Source organism: Magnolia sinica, chromosome 9 (assembly GCF_029962835.1).
Source record: "Magnolia sinica isolate HGM2019 chromosome 9, MsV1, whole genome shotgun sequence".
Taxonomy (NCBI): Eukaryota; Viridiplantae; Streptophyta; class Magnoliopsida; order Magnoliales; family Magnoliaceae; genus Magnolia; species Magnolia sinica.
Window position 1 is genome coordinate 10,001,751 of NC_080581.1, and position 14,003 is coordinate 10,015,753.

At 40.8% G+C, this 14,003-nt stretch overlaps 1 protein-coding gene across 1 annotated transcript; it reads left to right on the top strand.

Moving 5' to 3' along the window:
* The first annotated feature begins 7,576 nt into the window (after positions 1-7,576).
* On the top strand, positions 7,577-8,981 carry LOC131256133 (EG45-like domain containing protein). Its single transcript, XM_058257182.1, has 2 exons — positions 7,577-7,673; positions 8,698-8,981. The coding sequence occupies exons 1-2, from the start codon at positions 7,577-7,579 to the stop codon at positions 8,979-8,981; spliced, it is 381 nt and encodes a 126-aa protein (XP_058113165.1).
* Positions 8,982-14,003: the final 5,022 nt, after the last annotated feature.

A 14,003-nucleotide genomic window follows, 5' to 3' on the forward strand; every position in this document is an offset into this window, starting at 1 on the left:
CCTTTGGGCAGGCTTTGTTTAGGTCGGTATAGTCAATATAGACCCGTCACTTCCCATTAGCCTTTTTCACAAGTACGACATTGGCTACCCATTCCGGATAGTATATCTCTTCTATGAATTTAGCATTGAGGAGCTTGCTGACTTCTTCTTCAATGATAACGTACCTTTCAGGGCCGAGGGGACGTCGCTTTTGTCGGATCGGCCGGTAGGTCGGATCGATATTGAGTCGGTGAGTCATCACCGAAGGATCAATCCCTGGCATGTCTTCGTGGCTCCATGCAAACACGTCAGCGTATCGTCGGAGTAGAGCTATCAGCATGTTTTTTAGGGGAGACTGCAGAGACGAGCCAATCTGTACTGTCTTGGACTCGTCTGTCTCGTCCAAAGGCATCGAGATAAGGTCCTTTACCGGTTGTCCTCGCTCGTGGGTCTCGGTACAGGGATCCAATGATTCGATCGTGGATACCTCGGCTAGAGCTTTCACGGCCGTAGCATAGCAGCGTCTTGCATCCTGTTAGTCGCCTTTAATGATTCCTACTCTCGACTCGGTCAAGAATTTCATGGAAATGTGGTAAGTCGACACTACGGCTTGGAGAAAACACAGGGAGGGTCGGCCGAGTATCGCATTGTAAACCGATGGTTGATCGACTATCAGAAAGTCGACCATCACTGTCGTCTATTTCTCTAGTATAAAATGATCTAGAAAAATAGATGAACAACGTGGATGAAACAAATACATCATGGTGGCCCCACGGATGCGGATTTCCTGCTAAAGCCTTTAGCCTGAAGTTCCTGCGCTGGGAAATTAGGTGGGGCCCACTGTGATGTTTGTGAGAAATCCTCCCCGTCCATCTGTTTTGTGAGTTCATTTTAGAACATGTTTCCAAAAATGAACCGTATCCAAAGCTGAAGTGAAGCCGAAAATGTTAATTAAATGTCCACAGTTGAAATATTTGTGGGGTCACATAAGTTTTGATTCATGCTAATATTTTTGTTTACAATTCATCCCAATAGGAATGACGTTATTAACTGTATGGATGGCATCTAAACATCGCTGTTGAACCCAGGAAGGTTTCAACGCTAGGAATTTTCCTAACCACATTTTCCTTTAGTACGGCTCACTCAAGGTTTGTATACGGTTCATTTTTGACGACATGTCCTAAAATGAACTCACAAAACGGATGGACGGGGAGGATTTCTCACAAACATCACAGTGGGCCCCACCTAAGTTCCCAGCGCATGAACTTCCTGCGAAAGTTTTTCTCAGGAAATCCGCGTCAGGGAGCGGATTGCATGTGATCCCAAGCACAGAGATATACCTGAGGTGGACCTGTGTGGGGTCCACATAGATATCCATGAAAAAATCCACTCTATCCATCTGTTTTGAAAGACCAAATTAGAACAGAAATATAAAAATCAGGAATATTCAAAGATCAAGTGGGCCACATCAAATGAAACAGTAGAAACGGAAACATCCACCGTTGAAAGCTTCCTGGAGCTAAAAATGATGTTTATATGCCATCCAAACCATTCATAGGATTATTACCACCCGGATAAACTGTAGGCACATATATCATCTTGATACAAAACTTCTGTCACCCCCAGGCGTTCAATCCTCACTGTTTCACGTGTTATAGCGTACGTTAGTTTTGGATATGCCTGATTTTTAGATTCCTGTCCTATTTGGTTCTTGCAAAACATATGGACGGAGTGGATTTTCACGTACATCTCTGTGGACCCCACATAGCCCCGGGCTCAGGAATATCTCTGTGCGGGTCACAGACTCACAGGCAATCCACTTCGAGAGATACGAGGGTCTGGATACATTACACAAGTTTCATTTCTCACGAGTGGGGCCCATGCTTCGGTCATCCAGACATTGGTCTATGACGTATCACAACGAACAGACTACTACGACCATGCAAATTAAAAAAATAAAAATAAAAATAAATCTTCAGGATTGGGAGATTCTAGCCACAAACACGTGGATATTTTTCAATTGAAATTGGACCGTTTATGTATTTCTCATTAATATCAACGAAGAATTGTATTCTCACAAAGGAAATTTCTAGGCATGATCCATCAACGTTAGAAGAAACAGAACAGCCACCTGGATTACAGAAACATTGGCCTCACACGGTCACGTGCTTTTATGTTTCCGTGAGAGTGAGGGATGGGATCAAGGGAAGGTGCGGAGAAATGAGAAATGATCGATACAGCGGCTGTATCAGAAGTTCCAGTACATCCACCCTTTTCTCGCCAACATTTCAAATATATAGAATATTTTATCTGTTAGAAAATTTAACAAAAAAAATATTATTCACTTAAAATTAAATTAATAATTACACAATACGAGATGAAGAAACAACATGAAAATGAGTGGACAACCAATAGTAAAAATCAGTGTACTAGTGTGTCCTACCAAACAAATAGATCGGTATTATTTTCATCACACGCAATGGAAATTGTATTTTCCATCTTCTTCGAGGTTTGGATTTTCAAAATATGGGATATGTATTGGAGCTTCTGATACAGCCACTGTAACTTAGCTTTTTCTACGGGCTAAAATTCAAACAAAGAAAAGTCTTCCATGGAAAGCAGGTTCTGACAGTTCGATCGTTTGGTTATTGTCAATGCAGATGGAAATCGAAAGGTTTAAACTGATGCCACGGATGATCCGATACATTTTGAAAATTTCAGATGGAAATCGAAAGGTTTAAACTGATGCCACGGATGATCTGATACATTTTGAAAATTTTTTGGGATTACGGCATCGTCGGCAAATGGTAGTTAGAGGTGTACACGAGTCCAACACTGCTTGACTCGGCTCGGTCACTAGCTGACCCAGCTTGAACTCGGCTCGACTCAGTCCTTGAGCCTGACTGGCCAGCTCGGCTCAACTCGGTACAGTCAGCAGCTCGGGCCAATTTGAGCCGAGTTCGAGCTAAGATCGAGCCTCTACGGCATTTTCTCAAACACATGGAGAGCACTTTCAATTTCTCATGTAACGTAAAGCAGCATCGGTTTACATGTATTTCATCAAACACTCAATAGGCAACATAAAAATCAAGATACAAAGGTATTTCATATTTGTTTCATATCCATACTTTCCTCACCACCACCTGACACTTTGTTGAGTCATTTCATCAAACACTTGATGAGCAACATCAATATCAAAATAACCGAGTCACCGAACTAGTTCGATCCGAGTTCAATTCGAGTTGGGGTTCGATCCAAGTCGAGTCGAGCTCGGAAAAGCTCAAACTTGGATCGAACTCAGTTTCAAACTGAGTCGAATCAAGCTTCTTCAAGTCGAGTCGATCGAGCTAACGGAGCTAACTCGGTTCGTGTACAGCTCTAATGGTAGTTAACATAACAAGTGGACCAAATAAAAGGTTTTTAATGGCTAATAACCATTGTTTTATGTGGTGCTGTATTTATATTTGTTTTATATTTTCACAATACTCCTATGATAAAATAGACGGATATTACAAATTGATTACATGAATATACAATGCATGCATTTGGGCCCTGACCACCCACATCACTAGTTCCGGTCATAACCAAGTCGAACTCTTATCTGCTCCACGTACCTTTCAAGGTAATTGAGAAAATTTGTGGCCACTTGTGTATCTTAGATTTAGTTAGTGAATTGGGGCACAAACGAGGAAAGGTCACACGTATGAAAAATCCTCTCCAATAAACTTGTTGATGCAAAAAATTGGTGTGTCTTCCCTCCTAACCCGTCACCTGCACAAGGAGAAGACAAAGGAGACCCTGCCTAGAGCCGGGGACCCTCTGATGCTAAAGTTAGGGACAGGATCGTGTGAAGGGGTTTTGAGAAGAGTTTTCTACGTACCTTTCATTGTAAAGAATTCCTGTTTTTATAGGAATAAGAGGTCCCATCGTGCCGGGATTTTCTTCCTAACATGTTGGAGATTTGATTTAGTTGCAATCCGTTTATGGATTCTGCCTGATCCCGAGATTTTCGGGGTCGGGAATCCTTTTACAAGATTTTCGGGATGGTATTTGTGTTTTCACCGTCTATTCCTTATTCGGCTCGGCTTTAGCCAACTCTGGTAACAAATGAGTCTCGGCTGGCTAAAAGGATGAAGCTTTTTACCTTCTGTCGGAGGAAATACAGTCGATCCGTAGCCGATATCCTTTCTTAATCTAATAGCTGACATTAAAACCGACCTAATATGAACGATTTTATGGTCGGTCAAGAGGCTTCTAGCGTTTGGGCCTCAGTCGGTCCCTTCAGACATTGCTGCCTCGTTAGCCGAGTCAACTTCATGCGTACTTATAACCATCATGTTATTCATATATATTAACAAGATAATGAAGCCATCATTTTCATAGTTATGGATATAGGCATAATGATCTTCCCCACATCTCTTAAATCCTAAGCTTATGATTAAAAAAAATTAAATTGCTTGCACTTATACTTTGACATCGACTTTAAACCATAAAGTTATATGTTCAACCAACGAACAAACTTCTTTTTTTTTTTTCAATAAAAATTTAAAGTTGAGTAATATAAATTTTTTCATCGAAATTTTTATGAAAAAAAAAAGAATTTTTTTATTTTTATGTTTATTTATAACAAACTACTTAATTTTAAAATCAAGCACCACTATCATACTCAATACCATATGAACCGTAAACTTCCTCATGTTAAGAAACTCTGAAGGCTAGTTTTGGGTGTAGATTTAAGAGGTGAATCACAACAGCCTTGTTAACAGTGCGTGACATCCTCTTAGATAATTAGGCAATTATGTTCACTATATATGTTGGTTATATTAAATCTCTCATCAAGTCCAGTTCGGAATTTTCTTTTCCTTAGGAGGTATCTTAGGAGGTATTGAGAAGGAATTAGAAGGTACTAATAGCGATTCATACAGGAGAAAAGGTTCTCTATAGATTCAAACCCTATACCAATGAGAGGACCAAAATAAAAGGATGAAAATGGATGATTAAAGAGAGATATGCGCTAGTCTTTACTAGTTATATGCATTTAACCCCATCTGATGATTGGACCATCCTAAATTTCAGGACAGGCACTTCTTTTTATAGGTCTCCGCGGTACATATCATATCTTGCACGTGTGATACTTGGCATGTGTACTTTCATTAATATCTTCAATCTAAGTGGGGCCCACTGATGTTTTGAGAAATCCACACCGTCCATCCATTTTTTCAGATCACTTAAATAGGTCATAGTCCAAAAAATGAGGCAGATCCAAAACTGAAGTGGCCCGCAAGACAGAGAAAAGTAGGAAAATGCCTACTATTGAAGCCTATGTGGGTCTGCCGTGATGTTTATATGACATCTATACCGTTCCTAAGTTCATTTCTATTGGGATGAACTGAAAACATGAAAATATTAGGTTGATCCAGAACTTTTGTAGCCTCATGAATGTTTCAATGGTGGATGTACAATCCTCACTTTTTCTTATCATGCGACCACTTGAGTTTTGGTTCTTCTTCACTTTTGGGCCATTACGTTGTAAAATGATCTACCAAAATGAGTGAACGGTGTGGATCTTCCAAAACATCATAGTATCTAAGCTTGATCAAGCCTCCTGTGGCTGGAGCAGTCCCCATCCAAACCTCTCTTTACAGATAAGCTTTGTAGAGGGGAGCGGTCATGTCACCATTTCATTTGCCTGTAGGTGCTAAAATTGCTTGTAGGTGGTGTTAGAGAAGGGTTGTTATGTAGAGTGGCCATGGATAGTTTCATGGCTAAGATGGATTAGAAAAGGCCCGGTCGATGACAGAAGTGATTTGGACCGTCAAACCTTAGATCGGGCGTATTTCACAATCCAGAATGAGTTATCGGGCATAAAATATATGATTTTGGAATAGAACGAGCTACTTTAGCCAACCAATCCTGCTACGCCGGGTTGCGCAAGCCAGATTTTCAAAATACCCTTGAATTGATAGTCGTTTCCTTATTTTAATTCCATTTTTATTATAAATAGTAAGTTTTAGTTTGATTATAACTCTTCATCTGTTGGGCTTTAGGAGTTGCACCCAACACGAAAAGAGCTTAAAAAAAGTAGAAGAACATCTTGGTGAAGCTAAGTAGGACACTAAATAGTATATTTACTATTTATAATACATTGTGAATTGTAGAAGTTTTAGTTGTAGTTTGCTTTTGATTTTTCTTCCATTGCTTGGTATCCTATTTAAAGGTTGTGAACTTGTTTATTTCATTCATTAATTAATTTTGAATTTTATAAAATTTATTTTCTATTTTGCTTGCTTTCTTTCTCGTGGATTCGAGAAGCCCCTGTGAGAAGTCCAGAGAAATTTCGTGGATTTGGAACAGTTATCCTCATGAGGAAGACGATGCTTGACCTTATCACGTTCATCCCTGCGTCAGGTTGAATAGGTGCTCTGTGGGGCCCACCATTTTTATATGTAAATCCACTCTACCCATTAGGTAGTAACCCTTATTTGAATAGTTCAAATAACAAATCCGTTTGATAAATGACTTTTGACGCAGGGAAGGACGTGAGGTCGAGCACGGCCTTCTTCACGGGAATAACCGTTCCGAATCCACGGTACTTTTCTTGACTCCTCACAAAGAAACATCAAATCCACGAGAAAAATAAAATAGCAATAATTCTAAAATATTCGAAATAAATTTATTAATACTAGTCTAATATGCATGTGTCCCCGGTACACTATTAATAGAAAAAACAAACAAACAAGATTCGTAATATTGATCAAAAATAACAAAATTATAATTCTAATAAAAATTCTAAAAAATAAGAAAATTTTAAAACTCTAAAAATAAGAAAAATTTAAAAATTTTCAGAATTATTAAAAATAATAAAAAATTTTAAAAATTTTATTTTTGAGCTAAAAGTGCGTTTTTTTTTTTTTTTTTTAACAAAACGAACAGATGCAACCAACTATGTGAGTAGGTTCATCTCGGATGGCACATTTTAATAAAGATTAATAGGTTGTGTGTCCTGTAACGATACATGATTAAAAAGTTATGATTAATTTAGGGTCCACCTTCTTCTGGCGCAGCCATACTTGGAATACATCCGTGACAAGTTATGCATCAACTTCTATGAGCCACACAAATGAGAAAAATATAAATTTGCTCCTAAAACATCTAAATTGACGTGGCATGGCTCACTTGAGTCTTGGATCAGGTTAATTTTTGTATCTTCACTTCACCCCAGTGAGTTACACCTAATAAACAGGTTTGATGAAAGATACACGTTAAGGTGAACCCACACTCAAACCAATGATTGGCCTTGAATCCTTATGTTCCCCTTGTGGTGGTCCACCAGAGTTGTGGATTTCATATATTTTTGTCTCCAGGTCCCCGAATCAGGAACAGAACCTGATGGACGGAGTGGATTTTGATGGTGGATAACCGTACACAAGGGTCATAGAGGAGGATGAGTCACCACCATTTTCAAGATGGTGTAGAACTTTCAGTAGCCAGAGAAGGGCAAACCCTTTCCTATATAAAGGGCCCAACCCTCTTATTCTTCCGTGTATGCAAACAGAGAGAGAGAGAGAGAGAGAGAGAGAGAGAGAGAGAGAGAGAGATGAAGGGGTTTGTAGTGGAGATGGTAATGATGTTAGGTTTGATTTCGGTGGTGACTGCGGTGCCAGGAACTGCCACTTACTACACGGTTTATGTTCGTGAGTACCTGACAAACAGTTCTAACCAGAAGCTGGTGGGCCCCACTGTGATTTTTTGATGACATCCAAGCCGACCATCAGATGCGTCCCATCAAGTTAGGCCCAGGACCCAGAAATCATGTCAATCTGTGATTTAGGTGGCTTCACGAAGGGAAACTGTTGGGGAAAGAAAGCCCACGATCCTTTCTGGGCCCCACCGTGCTCTGTATGCTGAATTTGCACCATTCATCCCCTTCATTTTCCATGGTTAATCGCATAAAAGAAAAAAAAATCAAGACATTTCGCAAATCAGGTACGCCCTGATGAAAATCAAGGGTGGATGGTCTCCCAACTGCTTCGGTTGGTGTGGCCCTCCTGAATTACGAATCATCCTGATATTTGGTATTTAAACATAGCAAGATGGGATACATCTGATGGATCGATTGGATGTCAACGATACATAATGGTAAAGCCCACCTTCCTTGACCACTTAATTTCCTAGAGGTTCTCACCCTTTTTTAATTATTATTTAATTTATTCTAAGTAAGTCGGGTGGGCCACAAGGGTTCAATGGACCCGATCAGGGTCAGGTCGAGTGCCTGTTTTTCTACTATGGATTGACAAGCCCTATAGGGCCAGGGCCAGGGCCGGGCCAGTGTTCAAGGAACTACGGTTGGGTTCGGGCCAAGGTTGGGCCAGACCATTACCATAACTATTTTGGGCTGAGTAGTATAGGCCCACTTTCGTAGCCCAGTCCATCATAACTTATTTGAAATTGATGGCTGGCTGGGTCAGGATCAGCTTCTAACCCAGACCAAGGCCCAACCGAGTCCAAGCCCTTCCCATATAGGGCTGGAACCGAAACTCGTTCCCAGACGTTTAAGTATTTAGATAGGGACCGTTTCTATAGCCCGACACGTACTCATGTTCTTAATTCATGGGCTTGATTTGGATGGTCCAACATTTCATTGGACCCACCATGGTTTAATACTTGTAACATCTCCAATATGATCCATGCTCATCTCTTTGAATATGCAATGGACAGCCTCGGCATGCTATGGCTACCAAGACAATGGCGTGATGATCGCTGCGGCCAGTGATTCTATCTGGGACAACGGGAACGCATGCGGGAGGCGCTATTCTGTGAGGTGCACTGGGCCTACAAACCAAGGTGTGCCCCAACCATGTAAAGGAACAAACGTCGTCGTAAAGATCGTTGATCGCTGCCCATCTCCGGGATGCCAAGCGACCATTGATCTATCTCAAGAAGCCTTCTCCACCATTGCCGACCCGAATGCCGGAAAAATCAACATCGACTACCAGCAGTAAGTCCCATCAATCATCTATGTATTTTGGCAAGGGATGTCAATGGGCCGGGGCCAAAACCTGTCCATGACCCATTTATGATCCTTTACCATAACTATTTTTTTTTGGCCAATGATCATATCTACAATACGAGCATGGAAACGGGAGCGGATGTGTTACCCGTGGAGGTGTACATGAATCGAGCTAGCTCGACTCGATTCGACTCGGTTCGAGCTAATTTTTTGAACTCGAAAATGAGTTTCAAGCTGGCCCCAGCTCGACTCGACTCGGATCAAACCTAGCTTGAATCAAACTAGCTCGGTGACTCGGTTACTTTGATATTGATGTTGCTCATTAAGTGTTTGATGAAATGAATCAATGAAGTGTGTTCAGTGGCAAGGAAAGTATGTATATAAAGTCAATACCCTTTTTTTTTTTCTTGATTTTTATAAAACCAATACCTTTTTTTTTTCTTGATTTTTATGTTGCTTTGGAAGTGTTTGATAAAATAACTATAAAACCATTGCTGTTGTCTTAAATATAGTGAGATTTCGAAGGTGCAGTCCAGATATTTGTGAAAATACTACAAAGGCAGAGTCAACTTGATTTTGGCCCGAACTGGCCGAGTTGCTAACCGAACTGAACTGAGCCGAGCTGGCTAGTCAAGTTCAAGGACCGAGCTGAGTCAAGTTGGAGCTGAGGTCAGCTAGTGGCCAAGCCGAGCCGAGCCCCGGTTGGACTCGATGTACACCCCTAGTTACCCAGTTCACACCGACACCTTAGTGGGTGTTACCCTTGCAGTGGGCCCACCCTTGATGATATGTTTTATATCCATGTTATCCATCCGTTTCTCCATCTCATTTTAGAATTGGTTCCGAAAAATTAAGCATATCCATATCTTAGATGGACCACACTATATGAAACAGTGTTGATTGAGTGGCTTACCATTAAAAATTCCAAAGGGCCATCGTAAGGTTATTGTAATGTTTATTTTCAATCCAACCTGTTGATAATGTAAAGAAGATCCATATGAATCGAAAATACAAATATCAGATTGATCCAAAACTTTTGTAGCCCACCAAAAGTTTTTAATGATCATTCATCACTTTTTCTAGTCGTATGGTTCACCTGAAATTTGGGTATTCTTAAGATTTGGTATCTAGTACTAAGATGAGATGGAAAAACAGATGGATGGCGTGGATATACAAAAATACATCAAGGTGATCCCCACATGGGTATACTATCTGTCTCGACCTGCAATCCATCCACACGCTTACTGATCTGGACCGCAAATTTAATGGGCTGCCACGTGGATGTACCATAGCCTGAAATTTATATTAATCAGATGTTCTTAACAATGAGATCAACATTACCAGTATCTAGATCGTTAGCTGATGTTATCAGCCACGATCCATAACAAAACCCATGCTCAGATGGTTTGGGCCATTCAATCAGCTTAATATCTTGACCATGAGCCATCGTACAAACAACCTTGTCTATTTATGTTGTTATCATCATCATTGATTATCTACTGATCTTATCTTATGAAATGTAGGGTTTGAAATGCTGCGTATGGAGAGAGGTGTGCGGTGCTATATATGTGTGTATCTCTATTTTTCAATGGTTCATATTTCATGTATGGTTGATGAGGATAATGTGGTCCGTCTCCTGTGATGTTAGATGGATGGACTTCAATGTTATACATTAAATAAAGGCACACATCTCCTTATTTTATTTTCATCATCAAGTGGTTAAAAATGGATTGCCTGGTATCCATGGTGGCACGAATATGTGGAGCCCACCGTGATGTTTGTCTTTTAATATCCTAGCCGTCCATCAGTTTTGCTGCCCAAAAGATGAGGCTGATCAAGAGGTCGGGTGAACGAAACTAGGGTGATCACACGTATTTACTACATCCGGTTAGATGATTAGACAGTTAAGACTACTTTATATCTTTCTTATATTAATAATCTCATCAGGTTCAGGTGGTCCAAAATAAAATGAAGAAAATGGACGGTTAGGATGGAGGACCTTTGTTTGTTTAAATGCATCCGAGCCGTACATGAGGTGGTCTCCACCACGTGCATGATCTGACCAAAATGGGTGTTCCCTGGTTATAGAGTCTCTGAGGGGCCCACCATGTTGTATATATTAATCGACTCCGCCCATCAGGCAGGAACCTTCATTTTAACCGTACATACAGAAGATCAAACCGATCAAAGACTCCTGTGGGCCACACAGATGGGAATAATGAAAAAATTGCTCCAAAAACCTTTAGGTTCGCGCAGTATGGCCCACCTGAGTCTTCGATCTGGCATACTTTTTTTTTTTTTTTTTTTAATTCCACATCCCAGAATCAAGAACAGAACCTGATGGATGGAGTGGATTTGGACCGCCTGTCTAATCGTACAGAAGGGCCACAGAGGAGGATGAGTCACCACCACTTTCAAGGTGACTTAGATTCAGTCGGCCCAATTCGGGTTTTAAGACTTGGACTCGTCCGAGTAAACTCAGGCCCAGTCCGATTCAACTCCATGAGACTGCTTAGACAAATCACCAATGACTCAACGAGTTTACCAACTCAGGATCAAGTCAGTTGAGTCACGACTCAACTCGATTCCGAGTCATTTAACTATGTTCTTCTGCGTTGGGAATGGACTCAGCTTCTTAACTTGTCGGGTGGATTTGGATCAATCTAAGGCTTGATATCTTCTGCTGGGCCGTCCGATATTTCATCAAGCCCACTGCTGTCTAATACTTCTCAGATGTCTCCATCTGATATGTCCTGACCACCTTAAATTTGTGATGGACAGCCTCAGCATTTGCGGTTACCAAAACAATGGCACGGTGTATGTGTTATATCCACACCATCCATCCATTTTTACAGATGATTTTAGGGCATGAGCCTAAAAATGAGACAGATCCAAAGCTCAAGTGAACCACCTTATAGAAAACAGTGGTGTGAACAATGATGCCCACCCATAGTTGAAACCTTCTTAGGGCCACCATGATATTTACTTGCCATCTGACCTGTTCATAAGCTCACACAGACCTGAATGATGGACAAACACAAATATTCACTTGATCTGAAACTTCTATGGCTCCTAAAAAGTTTTCAATGATTCACTTAAGGTTTGGATATAACTCAATTTTGAACTCATGCAGTAAAATGACTTGCAAAATAGATAAATGGTGGATATAACACATACAGCATACTGGGGCACAGAACTTTGACAAATATGACTTCGTAAAATGATATAGCAAAATGGATAGATTATGTGGATATTGTAAGATCATTTGTGGAATTGTCGAACGACGTTATTGTGCATTGGATATGGAGATTAAAGGAGAGAGATACCTTAACCATCTGTGATGCCATTACTGTAGAATTCGGATGCCGATGGTCGAATTCAGGTGCCGGGATCTTATTCCAAATCTCATCGTTCCTAAGAAATTCTACTCGGAAAGGCTTGAAAAATAGACTTCCTCACATAGCCCAGTCTTCTCCGAGTCCACTAACTAAGAACTTCGACGGTTAATCGCGCGGGTGAAGGTTTAAGAGTTGAATCTCAGCAACCTTGTGAAGGGTCACACTTATATGAAATCTGATCAGATGATTACGCAGTTTAAGACCACTATATAGCCTGGTTGTATTGATCATCTCATCAGGTGCCCCAAAATAAGATGACCAAAATGGACGGTTAGTAAAAGATCACAGCTAACCATTATTAGTCATATGCATTTAGCCCATCTGATGACGGGACCATCCTAGATTTCGGGACAGGTACTTCTCATGGTAGGTTCCTGACTGGTACATATCCCTGGCCTCTCACACGTGTTATACTTCAGCACGTGTGACTTCAATCTATCCTCCCGCGAATGCTTGCTTGGGTATTTCCAAGTTTATCATTCGGTTTGTTGAGAGATATTGGACGGATGAGCTTTGCTTGTACAAAGGCATCCGTGCGATACATGTGGTGGCCCCCACCACGTGGATGATTTGAAAAAAAAAAAAAAATGGTTTTTACATGTTGTAGAGTCCTGGTGGTTCATCTGGTACAGATGAGCTTTGCTTGGCTGGAATCATCTACCGCACCTGTTTTACCAAGCTGCGTAAGACACAGGCATTATAGGGCCCACCATATTTCTATGTAAATCCACTCCGCTAATCAGGTACAAACCGTTATTTGAACCGTACATGAAATATTTAAACTATTAAAAGGCTCCTATGGGCCATAACAGTAGGAATAATGTAAATTTGCTCCCAAAACCAGCCGTATGGCCCACCTAACTTTTGGATCTGGTTGATTTTTGTATTTTCACTTCATCCTGATCAGATTCATTTGATTAACGGTTTTGATGAAAGATACACTCCAAGATAACCCAACACACAAACCAATGGTTGGCATCGAATTCTCATCTTCCCCTTTTATAGTCCACCTGAGTTCTGGATATTGCATAATTTCGTTTATATCGTACAGAATCGATGACAGAACCTGATAGACGGTGTGGATTTTAACGTACAACTGGTGGGACCAACAGAGCTTTGGTATTTTAGGGGCTGCTTAAGTTAGAGGACTCCACCTTTGCTGGACGCCGATTTGACCGTGGGCCTATCTTGATGTATGTGTTGTATATCCACTCCTTCCATCAGTTTTCCAACTCATTTTGGATTTTGGTCCTAAAAATGAAGCTGCATCCAAATCTCAAGTAGACCACACAATAAGAAACATGGTGGGCCCAATCAACATGGGCGTTTTACAGGCTGCTTAAAATAGATGGTGTGGATGATTCCGGTATATATTTCAAGTGGTTTGAATTCAAGACAACTGATTTACATGGTGGGACACGTGTGAAAGGACGGCCTAGATCTTGCACAATTCTTTCATGCTATGTTGCGCGTGTAGTCGGTGTCTGCCCGATTATTAGCCACGCGACACGACTTGCTTAAAAAGTAACGATAAAGGAAATATCATGTTTTTACTTCTATGTTAGTTTACCACTATCCCAGAGATAGCGTGACTCCCCACACAATAAAAATTGCAT

Bases quoted from the DNA above. Each gene is read 5' to 3' on its own strand.
- LOC131256133 (XM_058257182.1), top strand. From the start codon at position 7,577: ATGAAGGGGTTTGTAGTGGAGATGGTAATGATGTTAGGTTTGATTTCG. The intron at 7,674-8,697 runs GTGAGTACCTGA...TGCAATGGACAG, and splicing joins TTACTACACGGTTTATGTTC to CCTCGGCATGCTATGGCTAC.